This window comes from Brachyistius frenatus, unplaced genomic scaffold, assembly GCF_029030835.1.
Source record: "Brachyistius frenatus isolate BFR_SWC_R1_liver_20210118 unplaced genomic scaffold, ASM2903083v1 Contig_3, whole genome shotgun sequence".
NCBI lineage: Eukaryota > Metazoa > Chordata > Actinopteri > Embiotocidae > Brachyistius > Brachyistius frenatus.
The window spans coordinates 2,754,124-2,777,504 of record NW_027210602.1 but is presented as its reverse complement, the minus strand read 5'-3'; the positions used below and the strand labels follow the sequence as shown (position 1 = coordinate 2,777,504).

General features: G+C 40.9%; 2 protein-coding genes across 5 annotated transcripts in view; both read left to right on the top strand.

Annotated features, from left to right (window-relative positions):
- Positions 1-47: 47 nt before the first annotated feature.
- On the top strand, positions 48-15,333 carry rbm18 (RNA binding motif protein 18). The gene is made up of 6 exons (XM_069703309.1): positions 48-229; positions 1,151-1,262; positions 6,571-6,697; positions 7,646-7,732; positions 11,740-11,840; positions 13,718-15,333. The coding sequence occupies exons 2-6, from the start codon at positions 1,156-1,158 to the stop codon at positions 13,899-13,901; spliced, it is 606 nt and encodes a 201-aa protein (XP_069559410.1). The 5' UTR covers positions 48-229; positions 1,151-1,155; the 3' UTR covers positions 13,902-15,333.
- lhx6a (LIM homeobox 6a) overlaps positions 11,770-23,381 on the top strand; it is a 243,623-nt gene continuing 232,011 nt past the window's right edge. For 3 of the 4 annotated variants that reach the window (XR_011311088.1, XR_011311089.1, XM_069703256.1), the window contains exons 1-3: positions 11,770-11,840; positions 18,479-18,661; positions 20,972-21,093. Coding sequence is in view for 2 of the 4 variants with exons in the window: in XM_069703256.1 (XP_069559357.1) it covers positions 18,512-18,661; positions 20,972-21,093 (272 nt within the window). In the remaining 2 variants the exon portion in view is untranslated. Of the gene's footprint in view, positions 11,841-17,037; positions 17,149-18,105; positions 18,178-18,478; positions 18,662-20,971; positions 21,094-23,381 lie in introns of those variants that run through there. The other variant, XM_069703271.1, reaches the window with a different exon arrangement.

Sequence of the window (23,381 nt, the reverse complement as noted above, 5' to 3'; positions counted from 1 at the left end):
GCGCGGTCGAGCGACCGGCGTCATCATCCTGCGCCTTTGTTGTCAGACGGTAGCAAAAGCGACTGTTTATCCGAGCTAGCCAGCCGAGTCGGTCCTTACGAGAGGGGAATCGTTTTTAATGAAATGGTTAGTGTTACGAATTGACGCAACTGAATCGTCCCGAAAGTGGGATTAGTGGCAAATTTAGTCGAAGACGTCGCCGCTGAAGAGGTTTGACAGAACAACGAAGGTAAACTGGAAGCTAACTTTAGCTTCAGTCACCTGCTCGTCCTGAATCGGCTCGTTTCGACTTTTCTAATCGTAATTTAAAGGAAAATCTTCCCATCTGGACCGAGTCTGGTTTGAGTTCACGCTGTCTGCTCTGGTTCAACTAGATAACCCGAACAAGGCCGGAGTGACGGTCGGTCGGTCCACCAGCCTGCAGATAGCTAAGCTAACGTTAGCCAGCAGCGTTTCCTAGTTGTCAACCAGACTTCTTGTTTGTTTGTTTTTTTGAGGTTTTAAAGGAGCCAAATGTTTACATGTTTACATGATACTCACCTCGGATCATTCCCTGATTCTGTCCGCATCGCGACTGAAGAAGTTGTCACTCTGAACTGTTGAAGAAAACTGAACAAAAGATATGTTGACAGCAAACTGCCTCACCGACATCTTTAACACATATTGATCACGTTTGAGTTATAAGTTATCAATACGGTTAAACTTCAAAAGTGGGCTCATTGTAAATCCTGCAAAAGAGTAAGGAATCAGTCCAACTTAAATGATCTGAGAAACGATTGTATGTGTTTTTAGTTTTTTCTGATTTTACTGAAATGACCTTCAGACTAGAAACTGCATTTTCTTTGTGTCACTGGTCTGAACTTGGGTCACGACTGGTGTTTGAACTGTTGCTTGCGTATGAAGGATTAACTGTCCGATCTATCCAGGGTACCAATAATAATAATAATAAAAAAAAGGCCTCACCTGGTCTCTTAATGTCTCTACGTGGTCCGTTCTGCTCATTTTCTAGTTGCTTTCTGGTCGATCACGAAAGCCGCAGTGCTCGGATCAATATTGTTTAAGTTGCTCTGTAACACAACACTACATCCACGCTGAGGCAAATGTAAAATGTGAACTTCACCCCTGTCCTTCATTCCCGCTCCCCAAACAGAACACATGTCGTCTGCAGCAGAGACGGTGGAAAATGCCTCCATCATTTCAGAGAGCATGGCCCACGATGGAAACCGCTTGTGGATAGGTAACATCGATCCCAAAATCACAGAGTGAGTAAATCCACCACGCATTACAGGAAGGGGTTCAAATCTCTTTGTTAAGCCTTCCCTTCATGTATCCATAAACTAGTCTTTACTACCTTATTACGCTTGATTGTGTGTCTCATTTCATGAACTTTACTGTCGGGCTTTTGGTTTTAAAGAGATCCTGATCAGCTTTTCACATTTCTACAGAAATACATCTCGGATGACAAACTGTTCAACACATTCAGGGCTTTAAAAACTGTCGAAATTAAAAAAAACAAATTTCTATTTCACTACAAAAGTACAAATGTTTAGACTCGAGTGTCTGAAGCAGCCGGACGATTGAATAACAACACTTGTTGATTTGAACAGAAACTAGAGTTTGGTTGCTGTAATTTAGTCTTTGTTATGAACCTCAGTCATTGGTTTGTAACCTGCCTGGTTCTACCTCTCGGAGAGGCAACATATCGTGTGAGCGTATTTGATTGATTAACTGTGTGCCTAGTGTGTGTGTGTGTGTGTGTGTGTGTGTGTGTGTGTGTGTGTGTGTGTGTGTGTGTGTGTGTGTGTGTGTGTTGTCGACTGAGACAGAGCAGACTGGGCTGGTGTGTGAAAGAGAGGCAGTGAGGCGCGGAGACCTGCTCCGCTAAGGAGCAGCCATCATTCCTCACTCACCTGCCCTGTTTACTCTCTCTGTGTCAACCTGGAGCTGATTGTGTGTGTGTGTGTGTGTGTGTGTGTGTGTGTGTGTGTGTAAGCGTGTTTAAATATGTTTGGGTGGCAGCTGGTGGGGTGCAGGCTTTAACACACGGTGGAGTCTGTGTACATTATCAGTCTGTCTCACTTGACACAACATCAGAGATACATGCAAAGATCTTTCTGTTGCTATGTTTGAGTGTGTGTGTGTGTGTGTGTGTGTGTGTGTGTGTGTGTGTGTGTGTGTGTGTGTGTGTGTGTGTGTGTGTGTGTTGAATGTCCCTACAGTATGTTGTGATGGAGAGAAGGTAGTGACTCGGGTGAGGGGTGTGTTTGTGTGCTTGTGGGGGCTGCTGGAGAATGTTCGGGCCACAGCTCTGGTGGGCGTCTAGACAGGAGTTTCCTTCCCCTTTTCCCTGCTCTGCTCTACTTCTCCTTAAATAGCCCACTACTCTGCAGTGTGAAGGGAAAACAAGAGACATGCCCGTGGCCCCTGTTGCTGATTGGGAAGATTAATTAACTCCAGGACAGTGTGAGCAGTAACTCCCTCTGTTTGTCCTGGTAAGCAGAATTCAGGACAGAGGAGGGATGTAGACCTGAGATTCAAGGAGAAGCCAAACTAAGGAACAGCACACATTGATATCAGAATTTAAATTGAATAGTGAATAAAACTTTGTTTATTATGCAGGAGGTTTATTTTCACTTATCCAGTGAGTAAAACTTTACTCTATAAAATGTTTGTGAGCCATAAATCTGGTCTAAAATTTCACTGAAAGGTTTTTAGGTGTAATTAAGGGACATTTTATTTCTTTGATCTGTATTTTCAGTTCTTTGGAAGCACAGTTTGTCCCTTTAAATGTATCACAGTGTTAAATGATAACGTTTTATATAATAGCAATCTTGTAGAGTAATACTATTGTTGTATTTGGCCAGGCCGGCTGTTCTTCTCATTTACTGATCAGACATCCAGTTCTGCTGTGGTTGGTCAGGATGAAATATTAGACTTATTAAGCCATGATGATGTAAGAAAGCAGCACGGTCACTTTGTGTAATGTGAAACGAAATTTGGCCTGCGTGTTCTACTGATTTATTATGCTTTCACACTGGAAGAAGGATAAAAGCTTCCTGTAGGGCTCTTATCTTAAAATGATTAGTTTAGACCAGGAAAAACATATTTCAAGCATAAGATTTTTTAAATGAAGTCCTCTGATTTTCTCCTCATTCTCGGAAAATGTTCCTGCTACTGCCCTTTGAAAAACTCAGTAAAGAGCTTATTATTGCTGTCAAAGGACCAGTAATCTGTCACTCTACACCATTGAAATCTGCTCCGAGCCGACATGAACATCCCACATTAGTATCCTGTCAGATTTTCTTCCTCTCTCGTTGCCCGGCTCACACAGCAGAGCCAGAGCAGGTGGAACTGGAGCTTTCACCACATATTCATGTTTGTACTTTTGCATGCTTGGTAGTAATCCATCACCTTCTTCCTCTTTGTTCCCTCTCCGGCCCTCGTCTTATATACAGAGTTGTGTACCTGGAAGTTGTCATGACTTTTATTCAAGAACTTAACTTAAATGGTAACCAAACATCGTCTTACTCATACTGCAGTCCCAGATGAAAATATGAAGAAGCTGCAGGAACTAGCCCCTCCACCTCTCTACAGGTTTTCCCTTCTGAGCTGCACTTTTCTGGACCGAACCTCTTGTCTTATCTTTCTCTGGACTGGACTCACATCCCCCGTTTTCTTTCCCTCCCTTCCACTTCTCTGCTTTTTAGCTCTTGTGTCTTTCTTACCTGGCTTCCTCGCCTCCTGTCTTCTTGTGGCTTATCCTCCTCTTCCTACACTATTCACCTTGCTGTCAACATCCCCTCTCTGAACTTTACTCTCCGTTTGCCCCACCACCTCCCTCTTCCTCCGGTGGGTTTTACAGTCCCCATGAGGAGCGGCCCATTGTGGTTCAGCTCGCTAACTTTCAAAAATGTTCTTCGAGTGTCTGCCATTGATTCGCTCTCTAAATGTTGAATATAGCTTTGTTTTTACTTTCTCCTGTAAAGCACCCTGAGCTGCATCTTATGTATGAAAGATGGTGTATAAACAATATGTAGTATTATGAAAACACATGCATGTTCAAACATAAAGTACATGTATGTGACTATATTGTAGTATCAAAATAGTATTTAATGCATTACAAATTGTAGAGTTGCACAAAAGCAAGACCGTCTATATGTGCATGAAATAAGTGTTTTAAATAGTGTAATAGACTTAATTTCATTAGGGGCTTTTCTGTGTAAGTGAGCCCAGTGCAGGATGAGGCACCTTCACATGAGAAGCTTGCAGGGTGTTGTCTGGGAAAAGCAGAAATTCTCGTTGGCCGAAAAGCCCTCCAGGGAGTCGTAGAAGGGTGGAAGACATTAGTACAACCTGTAGCTTAAACTCACACTTCACCCACAGCATCCCACATTCAGTCCCATTCACGTCACACAATCATTTTTTTGTTGACACGCGCGCGCGCACACACACACACACACACACACACACACACACACACACACACACACACACACACACACACACACACACACACACACACACACAAAACACTTCAGGATTAAAAATAGCACGTGTCTAAACAATAAAAAGGCAGAAGCATTAAGTCCTCCCGAACAGTTACACAAAACACCTGAGGTCACTCTGAGGCCTGGACAGTCACACAAGGTAACGAAACAAAAACACAGGCTGGTGTTTGTTGATGCTTTTTGTTTAGACATTTTCGGTTTTGCTTTTGTTGTCGTTATTGTGCTTTGATGGGCCTTTTTCATGCAAGTAAATTTCACATACCGCGGTCGGAAAAGCACAGGTGTAAATAATAAAATCCGGTTAGGCTGATTTACATTTCGCTGCTTCAGTTGCCGAGTCCTGGTATCATGCATGCAGGCAAACTGTTATTGTAATTATATTGTAACTGTAATTATTGTTATAATAATTATTATTTGTGACTTTGTCATTATTGCAGAAATACCCTGACATTTTGTGATATTATTTTTTGGACCGTATCGCTCAACATCATTGATTCGTGATGTCGTAGAGGTTGACTCCATCAGTGGTATTGAAAAAGTAGAAATAGTCCGATTGTATAATTCAGATAATTACCCTACCATTATGTAATGTACCATATCTGCATTTATTTTAAGTAATAGCAAAAAAGAAAAACGTGAAATTTGTCATTTATTTCTGCAGCCGTCAGTTGTTGTTTTTTTTACTTGTGAATGGAGTTATTTTGACTGCACGCTGCATCCAACTGTGATTCTGTGGTTTGCACTGAGATGTCTTGTGTAAACTCGCGATTTAATTGGTTTGCAAACAGCTGCAGGTGATGGAGACGGCACTTGGCTGCTCTCATTACCTTTCATTTGGGAACATAAGGAGCTACTTCACAGGTGGTTTCAATGACTAATCAACCAGGAAGACGCTGAGTAGTGTTAATGGGACTGTGTCGGGTAGAGCAGTTTGGGCAGCAGAGGGACACCAGACTTGAATGATCCAAGACCTGTAACAAGTACTAAATTTACTCATTCATCAATTACTTAGTTGACATAATATTTTGATAACTGATTTCCTTGTTGCAGTCTTTTTTTCTTTTTTTTTATTGAACAAAAACTTGTTTTCAGCCTCTGAAATGTAAATATTTGCTGGGTTTCTTATTCGAGAGGAAATTCAATTTCTTCTCTTGATATTCGATTATAAGACGAAACAAGCAACTTGAATGTGTCCGCTTGTGTCTTGGAAAATTCTAATGTGCATTTGGCAGTCATTTCTTGTTAATGAAATTGAAAAACACTTGCTGCTCAGCACGTGTCGCAAATATTCAGTCTGTTCCCGTGTATTTATTGTGATACTGCAGTGAATATAGTCTCAAAGTGACCCTGAACTCATTGCTCTTTTCTGAAGAAATATTTTTTTCCCATGGCTGCTAGCGGTCAGTTACACACACGCACACACACGCGCGCGCACACACACACACACACACACACTGCATAACTCTTCAATGAGCACATATCTATGTTCGGTTGTAGCCCAGCAGTCCCCGGCAGCTTCACACCGTCGGTGCAGGTTGTTTGTGCAGAGGTCGATGCTCAGGGGGGATTTGGGGCTTCCTCTGTTTTATTCCCTCATTGTCCTGCTACTGTATCCTCGGCATTGTCTCAATAAGAGATTTACTATCACTGGCGGGCCACACCAGCTGGCCTGCTGCTAAAAAGGTGTCGGGGAGAGAAAGCTGTCATTCTCATTAGCCTCACTTGACAGATTCACAGACTGTTTGGTGGCAAATACACTGTGGGGGGGATCCATGTCACTGTTTCACAGGGTTAACTTGCAACAGAGCACAGATCATCATGGAAAATGTAATGTGTTATTGTATGTCGCTTTGGATAAAAGCATCAGCTAAATGAAATGTAATGTAATGAAAAGTATGATAAAATCATGTCTTATATGGGACCTTTACAAAATATTTAAGTAAGTTTGTCTACTCTCCTTCTGTCTCTATTTTATTAAATATTTACAGAGTAAATTCTTGAAAAAATCTTGACCTACTTTAATTTTTTTGTGCTTTATGTCATATGATTCATTTCTCTCCAGGTATCACCTAGTGAAGTTGTTGGAGAAATTTGGCAAAGTGAAACAGTTTGACTTCCTGTTTCACAAATCTGGGCCTTTGGAGGGACAACCACGAGGCTACTGCTTTGTCAACTTCAGCACCAGAGAGGTATATGGAAAATGTGTTTACATTACATTATTCTTCTGTGATTATTCAATTATTTTACATCATTTTATTTTGCCACGACATGTAGTTTTGTCCAAACTCGGACGCATAAAATATCAAGCTTTGATTTTGTAATGAACAAAACTCCAAATCCACAATCAGTGGCAGCACATTTTTAATTGGATCAGTACAAGAATTGCATTTTAACTTCAAAGGTTTGTGTACATGAGGCTAAAAAGAAAATGGTTGCTTGATTAAACATTTCGCATCCTTTATTACAGTCAGATACGGTATATTTTATCAAAGGAAATCCCTTTATTGTGTGCAGTAATGTTCCCCAGGTCGAAATCGTTCAACAAACTTCACGAGACATCCTCGAGCAGTCAGGACCTCATTGTGTGTCTTAATAAAGTGGACCGTATTTCTAAAAAAAAAAAAAAGGACTTAAAAGCAGTGCGCTCGGCCTCACGGGTATTTGTTTTGGAGTGTGCCGGGGGATCATGATAAGCATCTAGTTTCACAGCTAGTGTCTGTCAGTGGGACATGAGGCCCTCCCAAAAGTATTATACAGAGGAAGTGCGGGTTTATCTGGCACACTCGCACACACTTACATGTAGACACACTGAGATAAAGAACTTCATTAATATCATTTGGCATCAAAGCCACTCAGACGTTTGATTAGACAAAACTCCATTTTCTCATACTGCCTCTCAAACACGCAGCAGAGACACACACGTACTCAAACACATCCGTTACGGCCTTCTGCAAGCAGAGTGGCACATCATCATCTGTTATTGTTGCTGCCATCTCTCTATTGTGAGGACTAATGATTTAATGACTTGGATGCAATCATGGAGGCTGATTTTTAATTATAATTGTAAATAACTTGTTCCTTTGTCTTCCTCTCTGTTCCTCGTCTTTGTTTTCTCTCCGTGCCGTGTGTGTCTGCAGGAGGCAGAAAGGGCGATTCAGTGTTTAAATGGGAAGCTGGCTTTGTCCAAGAAGCTGGTCGTGCGCTGGGCGCATGCACAGGTGAGGGTAAGTGTCAAGCTCACTTCCCAGATACAGTTCAAAACCTTGAAATGTTATAAATGGGTGATTGCTTGGTGTTTCTAGAAAGTGGACGTAGCTTCCGGGTCTGAAAAATGAGGCCAACGCTGAAGTGCCATAAACTGAAATACCAATGAGTGCTGTCAGGGGTTGTATCCAAAAAGAGCGGCTTCTCTCATTAATTACAAAGTCAATAGGCTCCTCCCCGGCTCGCCCAAATATGGTCACTTCTGGCTCCAAACTGGCAAAAGTCAAACTCGGTCATCATAACAGCAGTTCACAAACTAACGGGTGACATCGCTGTTGGTTTCCACTTTGACGCATCGCATTTATTGATAACACTGAGATTGTGGATGCAGTCTGTCGTCTTGTCTGCAGGTTTACTGACAAAACATATCTGTGCATTAGAAAACTATTGACTTTAACAAATAAAAGTTAAGGAAACAGGCCCGGTGTTACCGTACGTAAGACTTGAGGCTTTAAAGAAACAGCCAATTAACCTTGAGATGAAGAACATTTGTAAGAGTACAGCCCAGCAGTCTGGGGTGTAGTAAAAGATAATAACCGTCTTTTCGTGAGTTTTTATTCTGATATTACGACTCCAGTTTGCAGAGAGCGCAGGGATCCCAGCACAACCTATGCCTGTCTCTTAACAATAGACAGCCTACTGGCGAAGGGTGAAGGGATATCCTGTATAGAGACGAATCACGCCCTTCACGCACACACACACACACACACACACACACACACACACACACACACACACACACACACACACACACACACACACACACACACACACACACACACACACACACACACACACACACACACACACACACACACACATACACACAAACACATGGCAGAGGGAGGTCAAGGTCAGCGCTGCTGCCTCTAAGACAACACCGTGAGATAAATCTGCCCATAGGCTCGTTGTAAACAGGCTGAATCCACCATTCCAACCATAAATAGTAGCTATCTTTATTGATGCTGTCACAAACATACCATTTTAGATTTCTAAATGCTCCGTTAATATGAATCTGCCTGCGTCATGGGGTGACTCGGATGCAAAAAAATTCATTTTAACTACTGAACTTACAGTGACTATCAACACCTTTAATATGCTGCTCCCTCACACTTACCAGTGGTCTCAGCTCAAATGTACTGCCAATGATACAAACAATGCTGTCTGTGATATTCACCATCATTTGGATTTGATACACTTTTGTTGGAAAATCATCAGAAAATTCTTTTCCTGATTAAAAAAAAACATGGCTAATTGGAGGTTTTTATATTTAATGTTTTTATCTCTGTGTTCAGGTTTTGTGATGTAAGGTGTTCCTCTGTCTCTGCCTGTTTCCGCAAATATTATGTCTTTGTGGGAATAAATACCAGCTCAGCTCAGCAATAAGTGTTTTTTGTCCATCAACTTAAACTCAAATAGTCAAGAAAATAATCTTGAAGAACAGTCTAGATAAATGTTTCTCCAGGTATATATTTTTTTTTATATTTGTGCGTCTTGCTACAGAAGAGAAAGTGACAGTTTTCACAGCATTACATGAGCGAGTTTTATTCAATTTGAGGTCCCTCAATCCTACACCATCCTGCCAGATTTAAATTGAAGCTGCACCATTGAGATTCTTTCTCCTCTCCGTGGGGCAGTAGTTCCACCCAACTTGCTGCCAAACTTCTCATTGGTCTGCATCCTTGTTGACAAACATGAGTACACAATATGTTCACATTATCATGTTTTCTGAGGTTCAGGGGAAGAAAAGCTGAAAGGGTTATGGCTGAATGTCACCAAACATATCTACCAAGCAAAAGCCTGAAAGTAGAAGATGGGGCCCCTTTACAAATATCAGGACCACCCATCACCTCTAAAGATTTTTTTTCCAAAAGCTGTCACATCATTAGACGAACTGCTGAGGCATGTGTTGTGGGCGTGCTGGCAAACTTTGGCATTTTCCAAAAGATTTTTGATCCTTGATGTATTTCATTGGTCATATTTCCTTTCAGCCAGAGATTTGTGTTTTGAGATTTGTGGGCTCAGTGTATTGTGATCCAGTGTTTGGTCATGGACAAAGCTGCACAAGGTTGAAGTGCTGTTCTGATACTCCTGGTGCTGGAGAGAAGTCACATGGATCGGCCTGTAAATCGGCTACTGTCACCAATTTTTTCCAGTGAATCTGTGAGCTATCGACCAATGAAACTAGCTCAGGTCCAACTGAAAGGGACGTTTGTTAAGCCTGTCTGTCTTCACCGACTCCAACAAAACAGTGACGTGCTGGGATTAGTGAGTCAGAGACAGGTTGTGTCAAACTTGTTGTGAGATACCCAGGCTTGCTTTTTGACTTTATTACACAGCTTTGAAAGAGAGGAATTCACTCTGATGAGCGTTTATTCAAGCATTTCCCCAAAGTTATTTTTCAAATCCGCACATTTCCAAATCTACTAATTGAACTGTTAAAAGGTTATGAGCTAATTCGTGACCGTATTATTCTGTATTCATCGTTATACAGTTAAACCAATATTTGGAAAATGATTTTCATCGATTGATATTCCTTTTTTAAAGGAAAAATAGCAAAGAATTCACCACTTCCGTCTTCTTAAATTTGAATATCTGAAGACTGTTGTTCACACAAACCAAATGATTAATTGAATAAATAATCACAATGAAATAACCATTAGTTGCAGCCGTATTACATTATTTGTAAATTAAACTTGCTACAAATTTGAATCTCATCTTTACGAACCGATCTAACGTGATCCTCATGTTACACATCTATTTTAATCCTTAACGAAGTTCTTAATGCCTAAGTGTACCTGTCAGAGCATCAACTAGGACATATAGATAATTCTCCTATTTAATTAGAATTGAAACATTATTATAACACTTTCAGATTTAACCGAACAAACTTTCCCATTACGTGGGCTTTGGATTGTTTACAGATACCGTATGGCCTGAATGGCTCTATGTAGATGTCTATGCATTCCAGCCACATGCCTTTAGGAATAGGTGGAAGGGAAGGGCTTTGGGCGGTGCAATGGTCATTGTTTTACACTTATTCTTGGCTATACAAGATATGTTATTTATTTCATGGGACGGTATGTCAGAATGCGCGTGTATTTTTGTACATTTATGTAACGCCATGTAACTTCATTTGATTCTGTTCCTGTTCAGCCTACTACACCTTTGTCAGATAATTTAAGTTTTTCATTCCTGTAAATGGAAGCTGATGCATCCAAACGCTGGGGATTACCGTACCCTTCATGCTCTGTTTGTTTTTTTCCTTGTTTTTTTTTCTCCACAGGTTTGACGAATTCTGTGTTGGCTGGTGGAGATGTTTGGAAGGTGGTTTTTGAGAGGAATGAGTGCAGACGTTGATTGTTGCTCGTCAGCCGGTCCCACTTTTTATCTTCCCCTCGTCCCTTAGAGTGCGTTTGTGAGCTGAACACGCAGTCCCAAACAAGATCAGTTCATTAATGTTCATAGTTTTGGAATGCAGAGAACTGATGTCAGTATTTATAAGGAGTTCTGATGGTCTCTAAATGTCTGGCTGACATGGTTTCTTCTTATTCTTATTGTCGGCTTCTCTTTTTCTGCCTGTTCTGTGTTCCTGTTTAAACTTAGCCCTAAAAATGTGTCTCAGGTGCAGGAATACAGTTGGCATTGCACTTTCATTTGTAATCAGGAATGCACATTTCTGTCTCTGTTAGTTACTAGAACATTTGAGTTTTAATTTTCTGCCAGATGTGAGCTATAATCTGTATCGCAGCCAGAATTACATCTGGATTCTACCGTTAGTTTATCCCACTGACTCTCTGCTTATTTTGTGATCATTCATGTGTCTCTGTCGTTTCTTGCTGTACCTGTTTTTTTTTACTCCTTTTATTTGTCTCTCTCCATCTGTCTGTTCATCTACATTTCCATCGCTGTTTGTGTGGGTGTCTTTTTTCCTTTTTTTTTTTTTGGCCACCTATTTTGTTTAAAGAGGTTTGAAGGTTTCCGTAATGACAAGACGATGCCTCCGAGCCTGGAACCGTCGTGCAGTGGTTCAGCAGAAGAAGGATCCATAACAACCAACCACCTCAGGTTGGCATCCAAAGCATATACACACACACACACACACACACACACACACACGCACACACGCACACACACACACACACACACACACGCACACACGCGCAGCATTGTCCTTCCGGTTTGCAGTTGTTGTATTTATTTTCGTCTTTGTGTTCTGCACGTCTGTCCACACTGAGCCAGCAGGTTCACACTCAAAACGTCTTGAAAACTGTGTCTAAAGCACATGAAACTGTTTCACATGTTTTGATGAAGCAAAGAAAACGGAACTTTTCACATAAGCGTGCTCAGCGGTGGCCCTTCCATTAATGAGAAAAAAAAATCAACCGCTTTACTGCCAATATACCTGATCCCACGATACGCTACGGTCGTTAGGGTGTCGCTACGCTTTGAATTGGGTTTCCGTAACTTCCTAGAACTAACGATCCGACTTTCACTTCATGTCACGAAATACCAGGTGCATTGTGGGGAGAAACTTATCAGGCTTTTCGACGAGTGTCGCCGTCGGTTACGTCCACAAACACTTTTACCTTCAGATTTGCATGGACGACGCCAATAGCAATGACTTATTTTCGATTATACTGAAACCTTAATTTACCTCGCTAGCATCGAGACCTTTCTGCCTGTATTGGGAACTTTTACGCAGCCGTATGTAAATTGTATGCGTGCATATACAGACGAATTCTCTCGATATTGATTTAGCCTATTACTGCCAGATAAATCTCTGTATTTCAGAGCGTGTTGAGTTTTTACATTTTTAAATCTGGTGTCTGGTGAGACTTTCCCACGCCGGCCAAATGAATGCGCGCCGGGCGCGCTCTATTGGGCGGCGCACGCGCGTCGGAGACTTCTGCCAGTCGAGCCGGCTAAGTTCACGTTTAGCCCAATGCCGACTTCGAACGGGGATAAAAAAAAATTATTTTCTCGATTCTCCAAATGAACACGTGTTTACAGTGTTTTTGTAATTAGTCTCACCGGCAGAAGAGGGAGACAAAAGTTCCCCACGGCACATTTAACACCCTCTCCGCTGTACTCGATCTTAGGCCTTAAAGTATTACAAGAGAGCTGGTTTACTTCTTCTTTTTTTGTTGTTGTTGCTTTCACCACAGTTCAGGTTCAGTTCATCTGAGAACAACCGGACTGAGCGCTTTGGCTCCAGAACCGTCTGGGTGTGAGCGTCGAGCTTCTGTCAAAGCAAATTCCAGCATATTCTGTTATTGGTGCTACAATTGCAGCCCATATTCACCGACACATATACACATTGTAAGTGCACCATTTAAATGGAGCCCTGTTAAGTCTGTATATAATGTTCTCTTACGGAGACAGTCCGGTGTGCGTAGCTGCAGGACTCTTCTCTGGAAAGGCTGCACACTTGGATTCTAGTGTAAACTTCAACACCACTCTCTCCACGCAGCACAAGAGTAATATACACTATAACACGGTTTTCCCCCTCTTTCCTTCCTCGCTCCTTGTTTTTTTTTTGTTTTTTTTTACATCCTTCTCGCACACTTCTTTACTCCCTCCTTTGCTCTTCCCCTCACGAGCACCGTCATTTGTCTTACAATCTTCTCTCACTTTGCCCCTCCAAATTCTGTTTCACCATTTCAATACGAGATTTTAACTGTTTTTCATGCGGCACAACTGGTGATCTCTTGCTTGCACTTCACTTTTCTTTTTTTTTTGTCATCCGACCATCCTCTCACTTAGAGTGCTAATAGCTCCCCCCCCCCTCCCCCCTTAACCAAAGCCAGAATCTGTCCATCACTCGGTGTGTCCCTCACTCTCAGTACCAGCACTGGTATTTCCCACTCCTCTCCCCCTCAGCCTCACCGCTAACATCTCCTTTCTCTGTATTTATTTATTTTATTTTTTTTCCCCCCCTCCAGTACGAGTGCTAAGATCCGCGCCATCGAGGCCAAGCTCCAGATGATGGAGGAGAATCCAGACGATAGCTACTCGGGCCCGTCGGCCTACGTTTACAACAAACCGCCAGAGAGGAAACGCTGGGAGCCCTACCAGAAATCGCACCACAATAACCAGAGCAGGCCCTTCCGCAAGTTTAGGAGATGACCCACCCCCCCCCCAACCCCCCACTTATTCTGGAGAGCCTCCACCCCATCCCTCCATTATCCACACCTCAGCCCCCACCTCCACACAAACAGTCTCTACATTAGATCCTATACAAACTATACGCATCCTATCTGGGAAGGAAAGATTTTCAATTGAACCAGATGAACAGCAGCCGAACTGTTTGGGAGGAACCGCGACGATCATGGACAAATGCCTGAAGTGTTTTCAGGTTACAGGTTCAGCAGTTCTTATTTAGTCTGATCTATGACCCGGCAGCCGTGCAGGTTTGATCCCTCGTCAATCTGCTGTCACTTTTGCAGAGATTTATCACAGGTGTGATTCATATGGCTGCGAGTCCAGTGAGTCACACAATATAGGAAAGAGAAAAGTTATTGTTTAGGACTTTAAATTCTCTTCTTGTTTTTGACACGTCTGCTACTCACAGATTACATTATTTAATGAAGAGAGAAGTTGTTTTTTGGGGGCCTTACTTTTCAGTTTGGATTTATTTAAGACTTATTGGTTTGTATTAATGGAGTTCAAATGATTAGCCACAAGCCACTCAGCGACTGTCACTGCAAGTTGCAGGATTTTTGTGGTTCCTTGTTTTTTTTTTCCTTCAAGTTTTGCTTTTTTTTTTGTGTGTCTTGGATCCAATTTTTATATCAGTCTTTTTACAGACTTTTGTGTAGTGTGTAGATTTTCGGTATCTCCCTGACCACAGTCTTATTATTTGGATTTTTCAATTAAAGATTAATAATCACATCTCCAATGTGTTTTTTAATGACATAGATGTTCTATGTTGCGATTAAAATAACAAGATTCAGGTTTAGGAGTTATCACAACATTTAATTAAACTCCATGTCATTAATGGGAAACATAGAAAACATCTACACAGGTATGGAGCCACAGCATTTCTAAACATATTCTATAATTATTGCTGCATTTTGTGCAGTCTACCAGAGACTCCTGTAATTAACTGCAATATTTTGTAGCCCTTTTTGAATACGGGTTTAATGAGCAAACATTATGTTTTAAAGGTAATTATTGATATCCATAATTGAGCATAGTAACTTTAATGTGATCTCACTTGTTCTGTCCCGCAGGTGAGGCTGTAAAATCGCCTGTCAGGGCAAAAATTTGTTTTCCAACCAAAAAATTCCTGACCAACACAAATGTTGTAGCGAGGATACCCAGCAGATTTAACTCAAATGTTGGTCTGTAACATCGCAGTAAAGACGATGATTATAGACGGAAGAGCACAATTTGGTGCGTATCGATGAACCAAATCCTACCTCTTGACATCAGCCCTTTATCGAATTTGATTGTTGGTATAAACGTCATTTACCAGATTGCAGAATATTTCTGATGTCCATTGGAGCCGACAAATGATTTCTTTTCAATGTCTGTATTTATCTGTTTCAAATAAAAAGGCCTGTTTGTTAAAGTATCTTTTCAACTGATGGAAAAATAATCAGTAGCTTAGCCTATATTTCTGGACTGAAGAAGAAATTCCTATATTTTTTTAAGTCTAGTTTTTATTCTGAATTTAAGATTACTCTGTGCTCTTTGCGGAAAACCAAATGATTGACACGTCGATTTCAACCAGTCTGTGCGCAAACATATCCTGTAATTATCAGGCTTCCTCTTAGTGAGTTTTTGTGAGCATTTAGCTTTATGTGCATCAGTTCCCATAATGGTTGCGTGAATTACTCTCTTTCTTTCATGACCGATTTTGTTACGGATATAAAATTCAAGTGTTGAAACAATAGACAATACAGTATATATTAAAAAATATATATAATCCTAACTTAAAAAAAAAAAACATCTGTAGCTACACCATATAGCCTAAGTATTATTGTTTAGCTTGTTTGCTTTCTAAATTCTAAAAACACCAAAGTGAAATATACATTTTGTCATAATGTATTTGACCTTCATATTTCACACTGCGTGAAATTTAAATGTTATACTCCTGTACGAATTTTTCAGGTCATCCAATTATAAATAGGCCTATACGTGAAGCCTTAAATACTTATATTAAAGGTAAATAAAATACTTTGGAGTGAAGCAATTATTTAAATTAAAATGTAATTAATTAGATTATTATTATTTTTTTTTACATTTAAGATTTTAAATGCAGTCTCTTGTATTTCGAAGCGTCGTTATTTGTTTGGATGTAAATGTTGCACGCGAATAAACACTATAATCGCCGTTTATACAAAGGTTTATTTATATGCGCAAATATGTTCGTAAATTGTCGCGCCGCTGCTTATATAATCAGCATCAGTTGTATATTTCCAGTAGCAAATAAATGACAATTATATATACAACTATAATTTACTTTTTTTCTCTCTCTCTCTCTCTCTCTCTCTCTCTGTCTGTGTGGCTGCCGCTATAAATGTCTGAGATATCAAACATACACCAGCAGAGCTTGAGTAAGTTTCTGTCATAACTGTTCCAAAACTGCGTCCACCCTTCTCACGCATATGAAACTCTTTCCCTCACCCTCCCCCTTCTTTCACTATAAGGCAGGCCAGAGAGTCGAACAAACTTTCACTGCAGCTCTGCAGAGACGCTCTCGGTTCTCCGCTCGTTTTGCGCTCCGGTCGCCTTTTGCAAAGCCCCTGCAGCCTCTCATCTGAAAAGCCTCGGAGTAAAAAAAAAAAAAAAAAAAAAAAAGCTGCCAACCCCTACAATTTGATGAACTTCCTGTAGTCAGGACTCCTGCTCCAAAGCCGAGGGAGAGAGGGAGAGAGAGAGAGAGAGAGAGAGAGGGGGAAACGGGGAAAGGAAGAAATCGTTCTGTTCTAAATCAGGCTTTCTGAAGAGCAGCGAAGCAACTCCTCGTCTCCTGCACAGCTTCAGAACTGTTTTGAGTCAGATTCGTCGCGCGCTGCAGCAGTTTGTTTTTCCAAAAAAAAAAAAAAAAAAAGAGAGAGAGAGAGAGAAAACATTTTGGGTTTTTTTTTTTTTTTTTTGCGCTAAAAGCAAAACTTTTCGCCAGTTGCACGCGAGTCCGTGCACGGTACGGATGCTACGGAGGTTTGACGCCCCAATCGTCGATTCCTTGCCCCTGATCCCGGGCACCGAGTTTTGGAGACACTTGAAGCGCTGAGACTCCCGGGGGGGGGCGAGGGAGGGAGGGGGTGGGGGGGGGGGGGGGGGGTTCATGTACTGGAAAAATGAAGTTTTGTCACCTCTTTCAGAGGGAAATAAGATTCTGTCCGAAGGAGTTCCCACGAAGCAGGTACTGACGCTGGAATAAACTGAGCATCGACTTTTGCGCGTAAAGATTTCAGACCGGACTCGCGCAACTGCCCGGGCCTTTGCTGTGGCTTCATGACCAGAGATAGGTTTAATGTGATGACGTATATGCGGGGATGTAACAACTTCACCTTAAGGTGAAGGGGAAAAAAAAAAAGAAGTGATTTTTTGTTTTTGTTTTGTTTTGTTTTGTTGTTTTTTTTTCCCAACTCATTGTTTCCTGACCAAACCTGCCCATGTCAGTATGTGCAATTTATTTGCAGCTCGCCTCCTCCTCCTGCGTGAGTTTGGTTTTTTTTTTGTCTGCCTGTGATGTCACAAGAATCACGGCTTGTGTACTGAGATCAGCTGCACGCGCCAGCCGCTGTGAAGAGGCACGCGCCTCTCCGTTATGAATAGCGTGATTTGCGGTCCGCGAGCCTCTCGAAACGCTGCCAATTCGCCTGAAGAGAATTAGATTTTAATTACAGCCATTAAAAATCAAATTTGCAATTCTTTGGGTGACCCGTTGCCTTTTCGTGATTGACAGTTGAAATTGACACTTCGGCTCCCTCTTATCCGCAGCGTTTCGAGCTATTCGTAATTACAGGTAGTCCCCCCCCCTTCCTCCTCCTTCTCCTCCCCCCCCCCTCCTCCTCCTCCTCCCCCTCCTCCCTCCACCCCACTCTCGTGTCCTGGATTGCGAAGAAAACGCTATTATTCTAAGAGGCATGGGTTAAGGGCAGGGAAAAAAAAAAAAAAAAAAAAAATCAATCCAAATTGAAATAGCTTCATTAAAAATGTGCCTTTTGTTTGCGGGGGCCCCTTTAACAGTTTTAACCGGGCTTTATTGTCAGGACTACTTTATATAGGGGTAGTCGCGAAGAGCTGTCTGCAAATGTCTCCCGAGGATTTCTCAGATGAAGATAAGACCTGCCGTTTACTGAGGGTTTTCTTCTAGGTGATCTCTACCGAGCGTCAGGGTACACCGGGAGCCTCGCGCTGCAGTGTGGACTCTAAACACACACCAATGGTGAGAGCTTTATCCCCTTGTTTATGCTTTTCAACAACAACAACAACAACAACAACAAATGTATGGTCTCATCCTGTGCGCCAAATTTGCGCACCCAGTTCGGTCCGCGCGCATTCGTGCGGCACGTGGAAATGTATTAAGCCAGTTTGGATGAAACGATCATTTTTAAAATGTGTGAAATATGCGCGCGTTGCGGTGCAGAGCACATCATGAAAATGGCGACATCTGCAAACTGGCACCGCGCTGATGAGGATTATTAGTCTTGTGCGTGACTGAAGCCGTTGCTGATGTCCTCTTGCAGTCTCACTCGGACGGAGAATCCCAGCGGTCCAACATGGAGCGGGAGGACACTCGCTCGTCCCCCGGCACTCCGTCCACTCCTTCCGTGTGCTCGCCGATCTCCACCACCAGCTCGGTGCCGTCCACCGGGAAGAACCTGTGCACCAGCTGCGGTCTGGAGATCCTGGACAGATACTTGCTGAAGGTGAGAGGCCGACCAACTCCTCAACTGAAAAAAGACAAGAAACTATTTTCTTCCAGGGCGCCTTGTTGGTTTGTGTACACTTTTTTTTTTTTATTATTATTTTTTTTTTTACACGGGTATAGGGCCTATAGCTTGACAAACACAAGGGGACGAAGAACGGTGCCATGTTGACCCCCCCCCCTCCCCGCCCCCCCAGGTCTTATTTTGAATAGCACAGGCCTGTTTTATGTTTGCACTGTTTCAATGAAATAAATTTAAAAAAAAAAAAAAAAAAAAAGTCTGGACAGCTGACTGTTCGTGTCGGTCGATGAGATTTTAAGAAATATTCGGCACAAATAAAACTTCCAACTAAATTAAAACATAATGTCCGTGGCAATTATATCAAATATGCAGCAAATTAAAAAAAAAATTAATTAAAAAAAAAAAAAGCCTAAAGAAATACCAAGCCTAATTCATTCATGACTAACATTACAATTAATTTGCAGCTACAGCACGAACGATATCAAAATAAAACTCTTCGATACAAGAGACGAACTGGTTTTTAAATCTAAACGGTATTATCTCCACCGTCAGGGAAACAAGCCATTTAAAAAAATAAATTAAAAAAAATATTCAATAAAAACGTCTCAAAGCGCAGACACAACAGGGATGTTTTGGTTCTGACTATTTTACAGCCTCCCTTGTCTTGTCGCGTGCACTCCGCGTGCTCCCAAATCACAACAGTCTTTACTGGCGTGCAAATGTTGTCAGGAAGTGTGAAGATCATTAGTCCATTATCTGACTTCACTTTGTTCTACGTGTGCAATACAGATAAGGCAAAGGAAACACTGTTACGGCAATAAATGATATTTATTCAAACAGTCAAATGTTATGCGGTTAGCTATATAGGCTGTAGATATATATATATATATATTTTTTTTTATTATTTTTGTAATTTTTCAAGAATAAATGAATTAGATTGAAAATTATTTTTTATTTGTCTTGGGTTTCATCTGAAATGACAAAGTTTCTCTATAATCTTGGATTTTTTTTTTAATTTTTTTTATACAGGCTACAAATAACTGGAAAAAAACACGCTTTATGAAAGTAATTTTTTTTTACATTATAAATACCAATAATATATATGATTTTACATTCAAATTATTTATGAGCAGCAGTTTTATGAATTCTTTAATTGTAAACTCTTGTTTGAAAAATAATTAGCCAACTTTTTGTCGCGTAAAATGTCGTAACGGCTTATATACGCATGTATACAAAACGATTGCTGCGGATCTGAACAGCCCTGAAATAGTTACAATAAATACATCACGAAATTGACCAAATTTAAGAATGCATTCACTGGTCAAAATGTATTATAACAATTTTAGTAGTACTGTTTTAGCTTTAGTTTTACAAAACAACATTCACGATCTCGCTCATCATAAATACCCTAATTAGGTTCAGTTTAGAAAAATTATTGGAAATTGTATCAAATCAGCTGTTTTAGGCAGCGAGATGCTGAACTAATTTCAAGTATATCACCAGTTGTTATTGCAGGTTGGTCACTCGTTTTCCATGCTTGACAGTAATTTTTTTTTTTTTTTTTTTTCCCATTTTGCTAAATGGTTATAGACTAATTACTGTCGAACGAAATTATTGCGCTCTGTGTCAGAATATATTAGTTCGGGACCAGTTAGGATGTTGACATTCAATATTTTCATGTAGGCATTGCAGCAGCAAGAGACTGATTTTAGTCTCCCACTTTAAAAAAAAAAAACAACAACAACAACTAGGCCACCATTAAACGTAAGCTATATAATAATAATTAAATGGATGCATTTTCCAAGTTAAAACGCTCTTTTCATGACAGGAAACGGAGAAGAAATACGTGGAAATACGAAGGCATCTCACTCAGTCTCACTTAAAGGCCCTAATATATGAATATTAAAACGTCATCGTCTTAGGTTAATTAAATTAGTCTAAGCCTTTTAAACACATTATTGAACATCTCTGCGAGGTGTTTTATTTTTGTTAAAAAAAAAAATTGAGGTAATCATATTTTACAGTTTTATTAGATCAATATAAATCAAATGAGAAAAAAACAAAACAAAAAAAATAGCCTGTTGATTCCCCCACCCCCCCAAGAAAATTCTTTACTAAGCTAATTGAGCCGAACTGCGCAGGCGCCGTCAGCTGGAGTAAAGCGGCAACATTATCACGTTTTGATGAGAAATAACTCCGGAGCGTGAGTCGTGATAGACCATCGAAGTCGTCGAATATGTCGTCGTTATCGGATGTATGTGTTTGACACGGTCGGCGTCTCTCTTGCAGGTGAACAACCTGATCTGGCACGTGCGCTGTCTGGAGTGCTCAGTGTGCAGGACGTCACTACGTCAGCACAGCAGCTGCTACATCAAAAACAAAGAGATCTTCTGTAAAATGGATTATTTCAGGTAGGGTAAGTTTATGGCCGTGCTTTCAAAATACCACGTCCGCTGTACACACACACACACACACGCACACACACACACACACACACACACACACAGGGAGAGAGAGAGAGAGAGAGAGAGAGAGGTGTGGGCTGCCTCATGTATTCTTGAAAGGCCTTTTGAAAAACTGAAAGTGTGGAACAAAATAAAAGTCTTTACCTACAGTGAAGAGCTGAAAGACCCGCACTTTTGTTATGGCTAGCAAAAACACAACATTTCCACACGCTAAAAAAAAAAAAAAAAGAAGAAAAAAAAAGAAAGAGGAATGTGCACCAGTGTAGTGTTGGACAATTACCTTAAAAAGCTAAAAAATAAATAAATAAATTTAAAAAAAAAATGTTGCAGGCGGATGTTTCGAGGTTGTGTAAGGTTACGCGCTATTTTGAGGAGAACGTTTACGCACGTTCTCAACAACTTCTACAGCTGAGATCATCAGAATTTAAAAGGTGTATTTTAGCTTTATTTGACTTGTATATTTTCTGTGGATTATGTCAGACTTTAGATCTGGACGTGTTTTTTTTTTGTTTTTTTGTTTTGTTCTTGGCCACTACGTGATATGTTTTCCAATAGTATTTGTGCGCCGAATAAAAAGAGGTTAACACACACTCTCCTCACACACACACACACACACACACACACACACACACACACACACACACACACACACACACACACACACACACACACACACACACACACACACACACACACACACACACACACACACACCTACACAAACTCAATAGTTACAGCAGACTTTTAACTTATCAACACACTGTTCATGCAGCACGTGCCAACCGGCGCGCGGCAGCTGTTTGATCACTTTGGACTCAAATAAACGGAAATCACCGGAAATGCCCATTTGATTGTGTAGCAGTCTGAGTTTAGTCGGTCCCTGAAGGCAAGCAAAGCATTAACTGTTACCAAAACGTGGTCATCCAACAGAGAGGGAAAATGCCCAATTTCTATTCTATTCTCCAATTTCTATTCTATTCTATTCTATTCTATTCTATTAACTATAGTGCACCAAGAAGCTGAAAATAGAGGGATTTCGCCACAAATAAATATAATAGAGGAACATATAATGTTATTTATTTTCTGAATAATTATTATAATAATAATAATACAAATAACAATAATTTAAATATATATTATTTCAAATACATTTATTACACATTCAACTGTTAGGCTGAAACGAGGCCCCATAGACGTTTTTATTCTTAAACATCCAATTTTTTATTTAATTTTCATGCAAGCTTGAGACCAAAAGACTCAAGCTTCCACTCAGATTTCTTTATTCACTTTTTTTGACTGTGTATTCATTTTGCGTGCCTTTTGGAAATTTAAAAGAGATTGGAGAACCTCTTTCCCAATCTCAACTTGTGTGTGTGTGTGTGTGTGTGTGTGTGTGTGTGTGTGTGTGTGTGTGTGTGTGTGTGTGTGTGTGTGTGTGTGTGTGTGTGTGTGTGTGTGTGTGAGTGTGATACCTGAGGTTAAATGGGGTTCACACCAGCAGCAGCATAGTAAAATTCTGTTCAGTAGCCCAGAGCGGGGGGGAGGAGGTGGGGCATATATTGTATGGACACACGTGCCCAATTGTGCTTAACACTGCATGTGTGTGTGAGTGCATGGAGCAAGCTTTGGTGTTTGTCTGATCAAAACCTGACACCAGGTCACCGCTTTGAGGTTTATAATCACCAGCAATTAGCTGTCCTCCACCCCAGAACCTCAGGCCTCCAGACCAGAAATTAGACTGCCCCGAGTGCCTGGTCAGCATGTTTCTGATCTGAATGTGACTCCCATCCAAACTAAAAATACACGCACACACATACACACACACACACACACACACACACACACACACACACACACACACACACACACACACACACACACACACACACACACACACACACACACACACACACTAACACAGATATCTGCGCACTTAAACATACACACACCTATAATGTGAAATATGAAACATGAATATGAAAAATTTAAAGGCACGTAGCAAGAATGTACGGTACACCACACACATAATCTTCCTTTTACACACACACACACACACACACACACACACACACACACACACACACACACACACACACACACACACACACACACACACACACACACACACACACACACACACACACACAAAATGGGTTCTCTGTTTATTTATGCATGCCTCGCAGCTGCCAGTCATTTTGCTAATTTTTTCACAAAACGGAGAATTTCGTGTTTGC

Excerpts from the sequence above, each read along its gene's own strand:
- rbm18 (XM_069703309.1), top strand. The coding sequence starts at position 1,156 with ATGTCGTCTGCAGCAGAGACGGTGGAAAATGCCTCCATCATTTCAGAG. Across the intron at positions 1,263-6,570 it reads ATCGATCCCAAAATCACAGA|GTATCACCTAGTGAAGTTGT; the intron begins GTGAGTAAATCC and ends ATTTCTCTCCAG. Across the intron at positions 7,733-11,739 it reads GGGCGCATGCACAGGTGAGG|AGGTTTGAAGGTTTCCGTAA; the intron begins GTAAGTGTCAAG and ends TTTTGTTTAAAG.